This window comes from Odontomachus brunneus, unplaced genomic scaffold (assembly GCF_010583005.1).
Source record: "Odontomachus brunneus isolate Ranch 3 - 2012 unplaced genomic scaffold, Obru_v1 Obru_scaffold_019, whole genome shotgun sequence".
Taxonomy (NCBI): domain Eukaryota; kingdom Metazoa; phylum Arthropoda; class Insecta; order Hymenoptera; family Formicidae; genus Odontomachus; species Odontomachus brunneus.
In genome coordinates, this window is record NW_022639469.1 from 616280 (window position 1) to 631102 (window position 14823).

The 14823-nt window shown below is 46.2% G+C and overlaps 1 protein-coding gene across 3 annotated transcripts in view; it reads right to left on the bottom strand.

The window, feature by feature from the left end:
* The window catches only part of LOC116841911 (dentin sialophosphoprotein-like), a 28815-nt gene extending 20043 nt beyond the window's left edge, over positions 1-8772 (bottom strand). For all 3 annotated transcript variants that reach the window (XM_032810394.1, XM_032810392.1, XM_032810391.1), the window contains exon 1: positions 8427-8772. In XM_032810394.1, the coding sequence (XP_032666285.1) occupies positions 8427-8447 (21 nt within the window). In that variant the 5' untranslated portion in view covers positions 8448-8772. The remainder of the gene's footprint in view (positions 1-8426) is intronic.
* Positions 8773-14823: the final 6051 nt, after the last annotated feature.

The following is a 14823-nucleotide window of genomic DNA, read 5'->3' on the forward strand; positions in this document are numbered from 1 at the left end:
TTGACCGTGACGCAAGTGGATAAATACCCGTCATCCGTTTCACAGGCAGGGGAGCAACGTGTGCTAGCAACGGAATGAGGTTCGTGGCAAATGAGCAAACTGAACTATCTCAGCGAGATATAAAAATCGGATGCGTGTTATGTCAAAGACGACTTTAAGATTCGATAAATATCTTCGCTCGGAAATCTCCGGCGGAGATCTGGTTTCGCGACGGGTTACTTACACGGGGAGAATATCCGGGTGACACTCAAACTCGCGCACACGCGCGCGCTGGAGACGCTTAGAAAAAGAGCCGGGGGAGAAAGATTCCCTCGCGGGCGGAGTACAGATTGGAGAATGTCAGGGTGAGGGAGCCCTGTCGGGGAAAACTGCGACGGCCTCGCCGTGTAATTGGAAAACTTCTGGCGCCGTATAAGCTGCCGGAAGTTGCGGCTGAAGCCCGACGGTCCGGTTTCAAAGACGGTAAACTTCTCAATAGCGTTACGAACCGATAAATCGTTCATCATTACATCGTCGTTGTTGTCGGACCGCGCGTCGTCGATGCTACCGAGTATCGATCGTTTCTCTCGCGTTTTAACGTCGCTCGCCCCACGTTCGCCTGTGGTTTCTAGGAAGCAATAACGCGTTATGATACGGAATGATACGCAATCGATAACAATCGGGACACTTCTCCCTTCGAATGTAAATTGAAATATCTCTCTATTGATGATCTCGTTGATTATTGTAAAATATTGATCGTTCGCGATACACTAGATGCAGTCCGACTTTGTTTAGCGTTAAATTCAGTAGTTGATAACGACGCTGACGGAAGAGAGGAAGACAGATAAAGTTTCATTTATTGTGCGCTGGAACGTAGTCCTCTCAAGCGCAAAAGACATTATAGAGAATAAGTATGAAAGAAAACAATAAAAAAAAGAAAATTGAGTAATTGGCAGAATTTACATAAACATATCAATGGTGCATCAGAAAGAATAATAACTTGAAGTCATACCCAAATAACTACGAATAACCAAATGAACATGGCCGTAAAAATAAATATTGCTACATTTATAACACGTATCTGAGAGTTATCTGAGGGAAAAGAGAGAGAGAGAGATTGCTTAAAAGAGAGAGATAAGAGAACAGTAGCATTAACATCGCATGAGTGATATTATTCCTGAAAAACGGCGTTGTCAATTTGCCCACGCGAGAATTCACAGCGAAAACGGTAGCTGCGCGATAAGATCGGTTAGACGACGCAACCTGAAACATGGCAAATGATTGCAATTTACTATCACACGCGGAAGTGGAGTCGCGTTGCAATTTCAGTGATGTCTCTCGGCAAATTGAATCTAACGTCGACGAATGCAACGTAAATTCTGCCGGTATCGCGTACGACGAGCTAACCTGTTCCATCAAGCGAACGTATCATTTCTACATGCGTGAAACGCATAATTCTTTATGTCCCTCCCGCCGACCTACAGCAACACGTAGCTATGACGCGAATCTTCATCCCGCAAAACGATATCTTACCGTCGCGACAAAGAAGGGTTGTTTTTTTCGCAGCATTTACGAGTTAAAAAGATTTTTATTCCAGCTGTATATCATATCTTTTAAATCTTTTAGATCCAAACACAATTTGTGCTGAGATTCTTCAAATTGATAGAAAAAAATTTATCAGCCAAGTCTTATTAGACTATTTTGTATAAATATATGGTTTTTTATTCGTTAGCGTTGTAGTTTTATTCTTTTTTCTGCCGTAATTTCTGGTTACCGTTAAATTTTTATTCTAGCTATTCGTTATTATTATCTTTGAAATCTTTCAGAGCTAAATGATAAACACAGTCTAGGATTTTTTAAATCGATAAAAAAAGAAGATTTATCGGCTAAGTTTTCGTGAACTATCTCATACAACTGGATTATTAATTAGAAAATGATGACGCGCGCGTTCATCGCCAGGGGCGTTGCATTATCGAAAAAAATAGCGGGTTTTATTTCGGGCGCAATGATTTCTCGGGCTACCGGATATTGCAGACGCGCGCCTATATCGATTCGGCCCGCCGACACCAGCGGGTCAACCTGCGCGGGGCGAAATTGAGTTCAATTCCGGCAATTGATCCGCGAGATCAGCTGTGTTTGCCAACAACCTTGTTGCTCGGCGCGTCGTTAACAAGCCGACGACGTCAAAACGACGGTGCATCTACGCTAGCTCCTGGCGCGATTCCGAAATGCCCATTTTTGCGGGGGTGAGTTCGATGACGCGGACAAATATTTCGGTGCCTGGCAACTTCGATTCGGCTTGCTGTCCGGCTGTTTGATAAAACGGCTGCGACGCTTGCAACACGCGCAAATTGAATAATGTACCACGCGGATCGCCGAGAATCATATGTAATCGTCGTTTCGTAACTTTTTACGCGCACGTTCGAAAGTTCGTACCTCAAATTTTTAAACGTCACTTTTAAATTTCTCTCTCGCCCCCTGCTTCTTTTCTTCTCCTTTTTTTTTTTTTAATTAAGAGCGAGCGGAATTAACTGGTTCTACGCGCGTATTCTTATTTAAGCGTCGGGAATCATAATTTTCCGCGAGATGCGGTCTAGGTCGTCTTAGTGGAATAGCAAACTTCCGCCATAATTTAAGGCACGCTCATGGCGGGGGAGAAAAAAGAAAGTAACACCGGCGATTATGAGTTCGCTCGTAGTTTCAGCTTGAAAGCTCATAGCTTATTAATAGCTTTCCCTCGCTGGAAGTAATTCATGACGCGCAGTTCGGCGCACGAAGCCGGTGGCGGCGAATTTTTTAACCGCGTCGATTCGATTTCATTCACGGCGCGAACGAGAAATTTCGTTCGCGCTGCTTAAATGTCACTTTTAGAGCCATCACGAAAATAGACGTTAGATAACACGAGTACACTGACGAACGGCTTCGAGCGGCTTCTTCTTCCACTTTAACGGCGTAATCGTGTGGCGCGCGTGTGAATCGGCGCATTTATTTATGCGGGAACGCATATGAATACAACACGGAAAATCGTCAGTTTTCTTGCCGCATCCGAGTGTATCGGGCGTAGCCGGTAACGGAGTAAACACGTGGTAGTTTTGGCACCGACGTTCGCCGGAGCTTATGATTAATTCAATGGCATACTTCAAGCAGTTTCTCTCGTAACACGCCTGTCTCTTCCACAACGCGCGCAACGTGCGACAGTTCCGCACTCTCTTGGAAACTCAGAAGCCGAAGTCCATCTAGTTCCGTCGTCGCTGTTGTAAAAAGAAGAAAAGGAAAAGAAAAAAGATAGTAAAGAGAAAGAGAGAAAGAGAGAGAGAGGAAGAGAGAGAGAGAGAGAGAGAAGAGAGAAGAAAGGAGGACAAAAACGAGAGCGAAGCTGTGTGTCTACGACTGCGTTTAAATATAGCGCCGGCTTATAGCCATTCGTGTTCCCTCACTTCGCAGCACCCGCATGCATATTCATTTTTGCACCGAGTTCTATCAATGACATGCAAGAAGCCATGTGCAAAAACTGTCATATACAAGCGTCTTCGCATTTGTATTTTCTCTTGTCAAGTAGGGCAACGGAGATGTGTCCGTTTATTGATTCCGCGCTCCGAACTTTTTCCAATTTGTTTTCAAACTGGAGGACGAAGTCACGGCTACGAGTTATTTCGAGAGCTCCCGCTACTGTTACTCCAGTATCGTGTGAGTCGATAGTTTGACACACGTATACAACAAACTGTCTGCAGACAGTATTTATCCTCGCCACTAAAATTATCGCCATCCGAGACTGTTTTACAAATTATTCGTGATTATAAATTACCGACGTCTCGGATTTATATAATTCAGAACGCAAACAAATATCTTTTCTTGCGACATGTAAATATGTTTCTCGCGTGGCACAAAGATAGTTGATACAAAATAATAAATGAAACAACTACATACACACGATTATATATAATAGTTTATATAATTACATAATACAAATGATTGTATAAAAATATCATATAAAATTCCCATGAAAAATTATTGTATATAATTATTTACATAATTACATCAAATAATTTGCGCCTCAAAGAGCAGCCGTGTGAGCCAGTGTTGGAATATTCTCAGATATATTAGTATTTATAATTATATACGCACAAAAAGCTCGAGGAAGCAAGCTTTTAATATTCCATTACGCTAGCTTACAACACGCTCGAAAGTCTCTCAACACAGCATCGTGCAATGAAAGCTAAATCCGGCGCGTAGCGAAAGCCCGAGTCTCTCTTTTTTTTCGAGGGACTTACAGTTGCGTAGCAATAAATATCGGGCTCTATTGCGATGCAAAAAGAAGAGGAAGAGAGCATCGGACGGATATAAAAGAAAGAGGAACGAGGTACGCTCGATTAAAAGCATTTGCGCCATCGTTTGCAGCCCACGATTGCTCCCTCTGAAATATTCAAAAGAAGCCGTTAAATCCCTTTCTCCGTTCACTACGGCTTCCGCCGCCCTGCATCTTCGCGCTTACTTTCGAGCACAACCCGACACATCGTTCTAATCTCTGAAAGCGCGTCGCGTGTTTGACGGGGAAATTATTAACGAGTCACATTGTACGCCGACGGTCTCTTTGGCAGGAATCTTTGCGCCGTTCGCGCCGCATTTAATAGTCGTTTAATATAAATCGCCGGCGATATAAAGCGCCGGATCACGATAACGCCTCTTGCTCACGCGAAGTCGCGCATCGAAGTCGAGCAACGTCACTTCGCGAAACGAGAGACGCGAATGCGAATTCGTCGGGTGGTAATTCGAGTCCGCGAGAGACGGAAATTGTCTGCGACAAATATCACGTGACGACGCATCCGTCTCGCGTGATACATCGACGTACTCTTGGCGCCACGCTTCTTCGCTCCAGTCACCTGAAAGAACTCGGGAGAGGTAGACAACGAGGCCGTTCGGCCTCAGGGTATGCTCCTGCATCCAGGTACAAAGATCCTTATTGGTAGACGACGGCAAACCTCACGGCGGAGACGCCGGAAGCTCTTGTCTCTCGGGAGCTTTCGAGAGAGCTTCGTCTACGCTCGAGGTATCCCGGCTACGACGCGAATCGCCCGAAGGGGCGCCCCGTGCCTTCCTTACACGAGAAGGAAAACTCGTGTTCTCGGTTCGAGGCATTTTGAAATTCGACACCCGGTAGAGCGCGTTGCCTTCGACGCTGATCGCAATGTCGGCCTCGCGTGTGTGTATACATTCGAGGCAGAAGAAAGCTTTTACGCACGAATATACACGCGACGAGGGCGCGGGCAGACGTCGTCTGGGAAAGACCCAGCTAATTTTGCTAGCCGCGCGCCGCGTCGCACCGGGACGACTCGCGCCGGCGACCCGGTGCGAACAAATGTTTCTGGGTCTTCGCGCGACCGGAATTCGCACTTAAAAGTCACTCGTCGTTTAATCGACCGAATCTCCGATAAATGATTAGCGAGCGGCCATGCGATTTCCCGGCCAATCGTGCTCGATCTTCCGCGAGCAGGATACGTATCTAAGGTAAAACTACATTTTTCAGATACGTACTTGAATTCTGAACATTTATTTTGATCTTTAAATAGTAATATTATGAAGAATATAGTATGTGTGTATATTTGATGTATTTTTTATGTGTCAAAAGTTTAAATATTCGTATTTAAAGGGCAAAACAGTGAGAATGTTTCAACAGGATTAGCTACATTTCCCGGTACTTTTACTTGAAAGCATGAGATTTCCTCTCGAGTTGTGATGCGTCCTACTATTACGATAGGAAAACACATTTACTCTCCTAATATCTGTAGCTCGTTTGACCGAATGAATTTTAATTACATTTCCAATGGTGATTCGTGCAGGTGCATTGTTCCGAAGAGAATAACATCATCGTGAGTGGCGTTTTATTAGAACGTACGTGCACTCATCTTGCTCTCCTGTAAAGCTTTTATTCCTTCTAGTTTCATTCGGAGAAGAGCAGTGTAGTTCAGTTGAACTCCTGGAATTATCTTGTGTATTAAAAATATAATTAGTTGGCGCATTATTAGTTGCATTAAACTAATTATGCGGCAGGACGCGCCAGACGCTTCTATTTGCGCGCGATATTTGATTAGGCGAGTTTTTGAAGAAACCATGTTTCGCGCACAAACTCCGTATAACCGGACCGAAATAATTAAATACACCCGCAAACTCCCCGGCATTACTGTATTTCTAAATGTGACCGCTGTTTTGCAGAATTTCATTTCCTGCGCGCTGAATTCTCCGTCGACTGCCGCGGAGTCATGCCGAGCGCTGTTCTAACGAAACATTCGTGATAAAGGGGCGAATTTAATTACGAGCTCGCGAGATCTACAATGCTCGCGTGGAAACATTACGGCGGCATCGCTCCGGTAGTTGCTCCGCGTTGCCGCAGTTCTGAACTAAAAGTGAAAAACTCAAGGCACGGAGGTGTAAGCCGCCGCGGTGCAAGAGGCACGAGGCCGGCGCGAATAAAAGGATATCCCACGCAGAAAGCCTGATGATAAACCGTCAAGCATGAGCACGCGAAACACGTGCGAAGGTACACGGCGCGGAAAATTATGCGTCGCCAATGCGCGACTGTCGTCACCGGCTGCGACAATGATGAGACAACAACAGCGACAAGGATGAGGACGACGGTGACGGAGACGCTATCGGGAGACGCTTTTCGAGTTAGCGGTACTTTGCAAACACCCGGTCTGACTCGCGGAAGGCATAAGCGGCGGCCGCCGCGACCTGGACCTTCGGACGATAAAGTTAATGGACTTCATTTACATGGCATAATTGCGACGAAAGCGGTGCCGGCACTCAAATTATACGCGAGGACCAACGACCAGAACCGAGAGCAAAGGTGCCCTTTGAATATTCGGTATGCTTAAAACACTCATTTACACTGCACACGTCCGTTAAGTACGTCGCGCGGCTCCGCGAGAGACTGCGAATTAATCGGCTTGCTGGACGGCGTAAATGTGCAAGAGACATACATAAACGCGAAGCGCAGAAAGTGCATGACGATAATGCACTCGCGAAGTTATCATCGAATTAACCCTTCGACGATTAGGTGAAATTATGAGACGCGAACAACAAGGTGGCGACATGTATGACCCCGACGTTTCCCGAATTTACTTTTCCTTCTCACTCATATTAAAGTCTGCATCGGGATAAATAAACAACGACTTAACGAGAATCTTTTTACTGTATAACAATATTTTTCCGTATCTGGACTCTGGATAGCAAACATATTACAAAGTTTCAATGGATCGAGTTGGAAATACACCGAATTGGGTCTTCGCTGACCCCGCCTTGTTGTTTAAGGGTTAATTCAATTGTCACCCATCGAGAGACACGGCTGTATGTACTCTCTCGAGTCTCCCCTTTCAGCCAGTTTAATGATTTATCACTGAAGAAATGAAAAATCTCGTCGTAGGACACGCGAGAAATTTAATTTCACCTGGAGCCGCCGTCGAATCCGTTTATCCATATTGTCCGTAATCTCATGACATATTACCTTAAACCGGCGCCAAGCGACGGAGATAAAGATATCGAGACTCGGCGTAACGTTCGGGTTCCTCGATTTTACTTGCACACACGCATACGGAAGCGTGGGCTTAATGTGACTGCGGATTACGTTGGACCGGCGCCACGAGTCCGAGCGGAAATGAAGGGAAAAACGATGATCGGCCGGACACTTTCCGCGAATGAATGATGGTGACGGCTCGCGCCGTATCCTAGATCCTAGGCGATAGCGCGAGCGAGTGTGTCGCGTTCCGCTCACGGAGCCTCGCGAATGCGAATGCAAATCGCGGCTATCCATTTCAGCCGATAACCCCGCACACCAGGTCGGAGCTCCAGGCACGTGGCCGAGTATCGGCGCGAGCCGATATGCGCCGCGTGCGCGGGAGACCGCGATCGCCGATCTCATCGATCAAACGGAAATTACGTTTATCTCGACACGGGTGCGTCATCGCGCCCTGCAAATGTCGTGGAGCTCGCCGGTACATTTTTTTCGCGAGCCCAACGGGATATCCGTGATGGCGGAAACTCTCAGGGTGTCCGCGGAGAACACCGCCGGTCGACCAGCTCGGAAAAGCAAACGAAGCCAGCGTGCGAAATGCAAAAACGGCGAGTTTCGCACGAGAACGAAATACCGCGAGAGAAATCGCGTTATCTGGTCTCCGGTTGTTTATTCGTCGCCGTCATTTTATTCCTCTTCCTTCCTTGATTTTTTTCAGCAAAATTATTCCAACTATGGCAAATTTATATTATATTTAAGATTGTTACGTTGCGAATTATTGAGTGATCAGGTATTCAATGTGCGTTTGAATCTTTGTAAGAACGTAACAAAATTTCAATTCTCGCGCCTTTTCTTTTCCGACGGACCGAACATCTTCAGGACATTAAATCGACCCGGTTCCGCGACAAAGACAACGAAGAACGAGTGCTCGCGAACTTACATAGCTCCTGTACGATGCCATGATCCCGTGGTCCACTTGGAGACAGCGAGGAGACCGTGATAGGAGGGGACGAGTCCTCCGAGTTGCTTCCTGCAGTCAGGTTCACCAAGCACCACCGAGCACACGAGCACTCACACCACCGTCACACGATTCACCGGCGCGTATCGCAACGGGACGTTGAAAAGGAGAGGGCAGGTCGCGGTATCAAGGTCGCGTGCGGAGAGCCGATCGATCGTATCGAGGGAGACTTCCTTGTGCGGCCTTCTCCGCGAGAGGAAGGTGGCGAGCGCTGTGAAGGCGCTTCGTTTCGGACGAAGCTCGGACCCTGAAGAACCGGCGACCCGCGAGGCACGCCGCGGGACCCTCGCTCGTTCTCTTTCTCTCTTTCTCTCCTTCGCCCTGTTACTCTTTCTCTTCTCACTCGCGGTCTCGCTGCCTCCTCTTCTTCCTTCTTCTCTTTCCTCGGCTTGCTCCCTTCTGCTCGCCTCGTGGAGCTACGGGATCAACTGCTCCTCGTCGCTCTCTTTCGTGCGGCCGCTCACTCGAGCCCTATTTTAAGAATAGCTTTATACCTTCGCCGTCTCGCTCGTCGCTTCTCTGCCTCCTTCTCTTCTTCTTCTGTTTCGTACTCGTGCGCGGTCGCAAGGGAAGAGACTAGGGCCGCGGATAAATCTCGCGGAGATACGTGCATTTCCGCTCGGGCGGAAACGGGATCGCGACGTTGAAGACGAGAGAAGTAGAGATGAGAGGATGTCGACGAGGTCGACGAAGTCACGAGTGACTGGCAAACGTAACCTGAAGTTAACTCTAGACTTGACAAAACTGCTACTCACGGACATTCGCTCCGCCGATTTTGCCACGAAAAACTCACTCTACGAATTTGAGAAGAATCTTCATCTTCAATTTTACTTTTCTCTCTCATAGAAATATTACGTTTCTATCTGGAGCATCTTATTCTTCGCGAAGTTGCACATCGTCAAAGGATGTTCGTTCGTTATAGCAATTGAGAGTGCTTCAACGGCCAGGTCGAGCTACTTAAGACGCGGTTGAAACTTGTCTATCTAGTCATCGAATCTCGAAAAGCCCTCGCAATCGCCCGATGTTCCGGAAGGAAGCGGTCCACCCGGGAGCAGGGACAAACTACTTGTGAAACTATGAGCGTCTTTACCCAGGAAATGAGGCCAGTGTCGCCGCAGGAGCATTTCCAGCGGCTGGATCCTTAGAGTGTTCTCTTCGCGCGAGGCACCCGCAGAACTCCTCGAATGCGGAAACTCCTTCCGAGGGAAATCGGTGGTGCGGCACTCGCAAACAGGATTTACACCGTTATCGTTACCGGGTCCAGAGCGACGCAAAAGGGCAAGGACGAGGAAGGACTCCTTCCGCGCGCGGTCCGCGAGTAGCTCCGAAGAATTCCGCCGAGTTTCCGAGTTGGCGCTGGAATGTTGACGGATCTCCGCTTCAACTCTTGGACTGATTAATTGAGAGGATTCCTCCGGCTTGAAAAGTTCCGACGCGTTCTCCTCGCGCAAACATTTGCCCACGCAAATCTGGCTTTTTTGCCGTTTTCTTTTCGCCATTAACTTACTCAGCATTATCAAAGGAAAGGGCGCGAAAGCGGTCTCTCGCGAGAACTGAAATTTCGTTACGCTCTTATCAAGATTGGAACGCACATTGAATATCTGATCACTCAATAATTCGCAACGTAACGAGCTCAATAATAAATATAATATAAATTTATCATAGTTAGAATAATTTTGCTGAAAAAAGCTGAGGCTAAAAAATTTCATTTTACTCGACAAATATGGCATGTTTGAGAAAAATACATGCAAGTGTAACTATTATAGTTGATTTTACAATTTATCGTTGATGTGTGATTTACGAGCAAATTTCAAACACATATATTTTATAATTCGCCGATAATTTTGATACCTTTCTCTATTTCTCTCTGATAATAGCCAAGTAGACTTTGTGCTGCCAACTCACGTGAACTATTAGAACGATATCGTCGCGCCGGGCTGCGCGGCCGACTGATAAGTTCTGCATCGGAAAAGAGACAGAGAGGACTGATGTTATCCGTGGAGACTTGAAGCAGAACATTGACGTCCGAGTTGAGAGCTCCCTAAGCTGGTGGCGCTACGAGAATACCCACGAAAGCTCCGCGAAGCTTTTCAAAGTCGTCAACGGCGACGGACGTCTTTGAAATTAATATTATATAAACAAGGAAATAATATATCAAATATAATTTGTGTCAGAAATCGCTCGCCCTCGTCGCGATTAATTGCAATTTAATTGATCCACCTGTTAACGCTGACGATGCGTTATTAATTATTTCCAAGCAGTACGCTGTCAGCTGTTAATGTTGCAACACGTCATTAACTATCTCTGCGTAACGCACCTACACTGGATGTCCTCGATAGATCGCCTTTCCACCCACCTGTGTCGTTCATTAAACCGCTCCATTTTCGACACGTTGAACTTGATAATTAAAAATTGCATGTTTAATATGTGAATCGAGTCCGCCCACGTAATTAACATTTGTTTACGTATTTACAAACACGAAACCTGATCCTAATCGTCGATCGCTCTTGATTTATCATCCATCACAGTTCAAAAACTACTCGTACTCTAATGTTAAAATATTCATAATTTCTTATCCATAGTTTCATCATCAATAATATCTCTCTTTCGAGAAAATGCGAGGAATCTCTGGCGTGTTTTGTAAATCGTGTCAATCCTCTCGTGTATCACCTCGACGCGATAAAACCATGTCGCAGGACAGACCCGAGAGGGAATGTTAGGCTTAAACTCGTTACCTAGATCCGCGACGACGTTGATAGATTCCGCGTAATCCCCATACCTGCCGCAACTCAGCCGCGATCAGTCGCTCAGTGTCGCTAATTAATTTCGAACGGTGTGGAGAGAATCGCGGGAAGAAGACTCCTGCTCTCCTTGCGCCGCGATTTCCCGCAGACGCATTTCATTCCAGATATAGACACAGTATATAAACACTATAACAGTGGTAATAAAGATGTCGGCGTTTCCTCTTTGACAGCTCATAACGATGACGAAACGATACGATCTGTAGGATCTCAGTTTGTAGATTATTTGATCGCAGGTGTGTGGAATTCAATGAGAAAAACATGTGAATATGAGGACAATTTAAAATAAAATCACGCACGCCACGACTTTATTTTCAAATTCCGCAAATATTCGTGTATATTTGTCTCGCGGGGATACATCGAAATGAAAATAGAAAACTATCGTGGTGAGACCAACACATGACTGAGGAGAAGAGTTTATGATATTTCGTAGGTCTTATCCCACTTTCTTGGTAGATACAGACGTGTATTCTTCAGACAGGAATAGAGCGACTTAGTCATCCCGAGTTTCTCCGGCAATGCCGAAAAGCTTTGGCCCGAGTTTTTCGTGGCAATTTTGGACGGTGAGTCAAAATCGTCACTGTGAATTGCAAATACACTTAATCGATGAACATATAATTTTTCATAAGAGGAAAAATGGAAGAGAGAGAGGAAAATGAGAGAGAACGGCGTTGGTATTTATAACAGCAAACAATTTAAAAATTCACGCAGCATCGCGAATGATCTCGATCATCCTCGTGACACGAGTAGATGCATTTTGTATTTTAATAGGGATCAATTTGTGACTCTCCGACACGGGCGTAAGATTTACATAATAATTTCATACGATAGGAAAGAGAGAGAGAGAGCGTGTATCTCTCTCATGAGCTCAGTTATATTATATTTGGCGCGGTTATATGCAAATCGCGCGCGATCAAAATTGCAGATTACGTATTAGCGTGCGCCGGCTCGATTTACATCTTAAAAGCGGAGCATACCGTATTGTTTATGGCTGCGGAAACTATTTTCAGAAGCGTTGTTATACGGCGGGCATGATAGTAGCTGGCGTGGATGACCCGTATTTCCCAGAGAGATAATCTTGCCGAAAAATTTGTCGGATAACTTGATCCCAGCGACGAACGTTCGTAACAAATCGAGCCGATCTCGGCGATCGTAAGACACACAAGTGCGTAATAACGTCAGCAGGGCGCATAACCGTGTCCAAACGTTTCGATCTTCGTCGCATGTTTCATCGTAAATTTAGCGTCTTCATCATTAGCAAGAGGCTCTTAGTAACCATTCGAGAATCCACCTGTTGCCCTCTTCCTGAATTCTAACCCGATGGGCTCTATAATTATCGAGCAAAATGCGCGCGGCAGGTGCGGAATTATAAGAAACAGCCGAAAATCACGTTATAATGCGAAAACGGGACACGATATTAATAAAATTCACGACGACCGTGTGCCCGAACGCGTCTTCGGTGATTCGCAAAATTCAATTGAGAGCACGTTGATAACGGCGAGGAATATTCATGTTTTGCGAACAATCAATGGGCGATTGGAAAATTAAGAGCATTCGACACAATGCATGCGCACTCGAACATATAACAGCCGGAAGGGGTGTTATATTTAGAAAATTGGAACAGCGCGCTAATTCAACCGTTCGAAAATCGTTGGTCTTTTTGAGTAAAGCGATGGACCAAGGAACAACGTGGACTTCGTTGTATTATTTACCTCGCATTATTACTAATATCGTTATGCCCCAGTTATAATCAGCAAACAAATAGGGACTTCAAAGTCCAAGGTCCCGCAAATTAAAAACATGTAATATGCAAAGTCCTCGGTGAACATGGATTTTCCTCAGGTGCGATTGCTCCATTTCCACGTGTTCACAAAGACTCTTTGTCAAATTATCTTCCCTCTTTGGTCCTTTCGTCCCTCAGTCTTCCAGAGTAAACAGAACGCACGGTACGATCCAGAGGGCTGGAGCACAGTCTTCTCGCGAGTGTAGGAAAAACAGCCGGGAGGAAATCAGCGAGGGTATTCTATTACACGTCTCACATTCGCGCGCATAAAGGACGATGTAATAAAATTTATTCGCGATAAGAAACAGCTGGTGCTCCGAGTCCGGGGAGGGGAGAGGGATGAAAATAAGGAAGACGGATAGATGAGCCGAAAGATTTATAGAGGAAGAAAAAACGAGGGTGCGTCTAGCCCGCTCGAAGGAGTTAAGTAGGGACCTGAGAGGGGGAGTTGAGAGAGCTATTTTCGCGTCCGGTCCGAGACGATGTACCACCTCTTTTCTCTAACACCTGGAATTCTCCACTAGAGTGAGCCACATATCGCGGAGGAGGAAGAAGAGAAGGTGGTGGTGGTGGTGGTGGAGGTGATGAGCAGAATGACGCAGGGAAGGGGCCAATCTCAAATTACTTGGTGAGCTCTCCGAGCTAGGCCGACCAAGCATCTTTGCCCACCATCGCCCGGCGACCTTTTATAGACACTCGCCGGTAGTGGGGCGAGGTGGGAGGTCGAGGAAATTGTGCGAAAACTGGCAATTCGACGGGAAAAAGAGGGAGCACTCGGCCGGCGCGTCCGGTAGCGGAGAACGGAGCGGATGAATGCTGATGAAGAGCGAACACTGAAACGCTGGCCCAGCAAAGAGCTCTTGCGTCGTCGAGCATTGATTGCATTTCTCGTGACGGATACCATGAAAATGATGAAATTCACAGCATTAATAGAGGATAACATCCCGCCCCATCGTGATAATTCACGATTTTTACTCGTCAGAGAATAGTTTTGACGGACAGAATGAATATTGGTTTGCAAATTTGAACGATTCGACTGAGTGTATCGCGAGGAGGGAGGCGAGCTTCTTCGATCTTCTCGATCGCTAGCCTACTAGTGGCGTAACCATGCGCGGTACTCGCATTTCTTGTTGTCGTATTGTCAACAACATCGTCTGCGAATACCAAAATTTGGCGCGATTTTAGGCTCACGATAGGACCGACCGGGTTTCGCGATCAATGAAACACGGAATCGATGAGTCGAGCGATCGATGAATCTGTAGAAATGGATCGTCCACGTCGCCGAGCAGTGTCCAGTGAAAAATTTCTTGGGCTTTCGGTCAAGTGCAGAGCACGTGAAAAACTTTGTATTTTTACACGCTCTTAGGGTCTCATAAATAACGTAAACAATGTAGGCGTCGAAATCGCCCTGTCAGTCCGTGCTAATGACTGCGCTGAATTATTTTTAAAACCGAAGTTAAATCCGTCGGCAAGTCACTCCGCCGCCGACTTTCGCCCACTTTCGTCAGGTGCACCGAAATATTCATATTGGTCATATGCGGGCAGCGCTGAAGAATTATTCACGAATGAATCTTCGATCCCAAAACAACTCCACGTTGTTGTGACACGTGCCAGCTGAGGTGCTCGATTACTCGACATTTTTCTCTTTCGTTGCGCCACTCCTACATTAAGCGCCACCGAGTAGATAGATCTCTGAATGAGTCGGCAGCTCGTTTCATCGATGGTCGATTCTGTG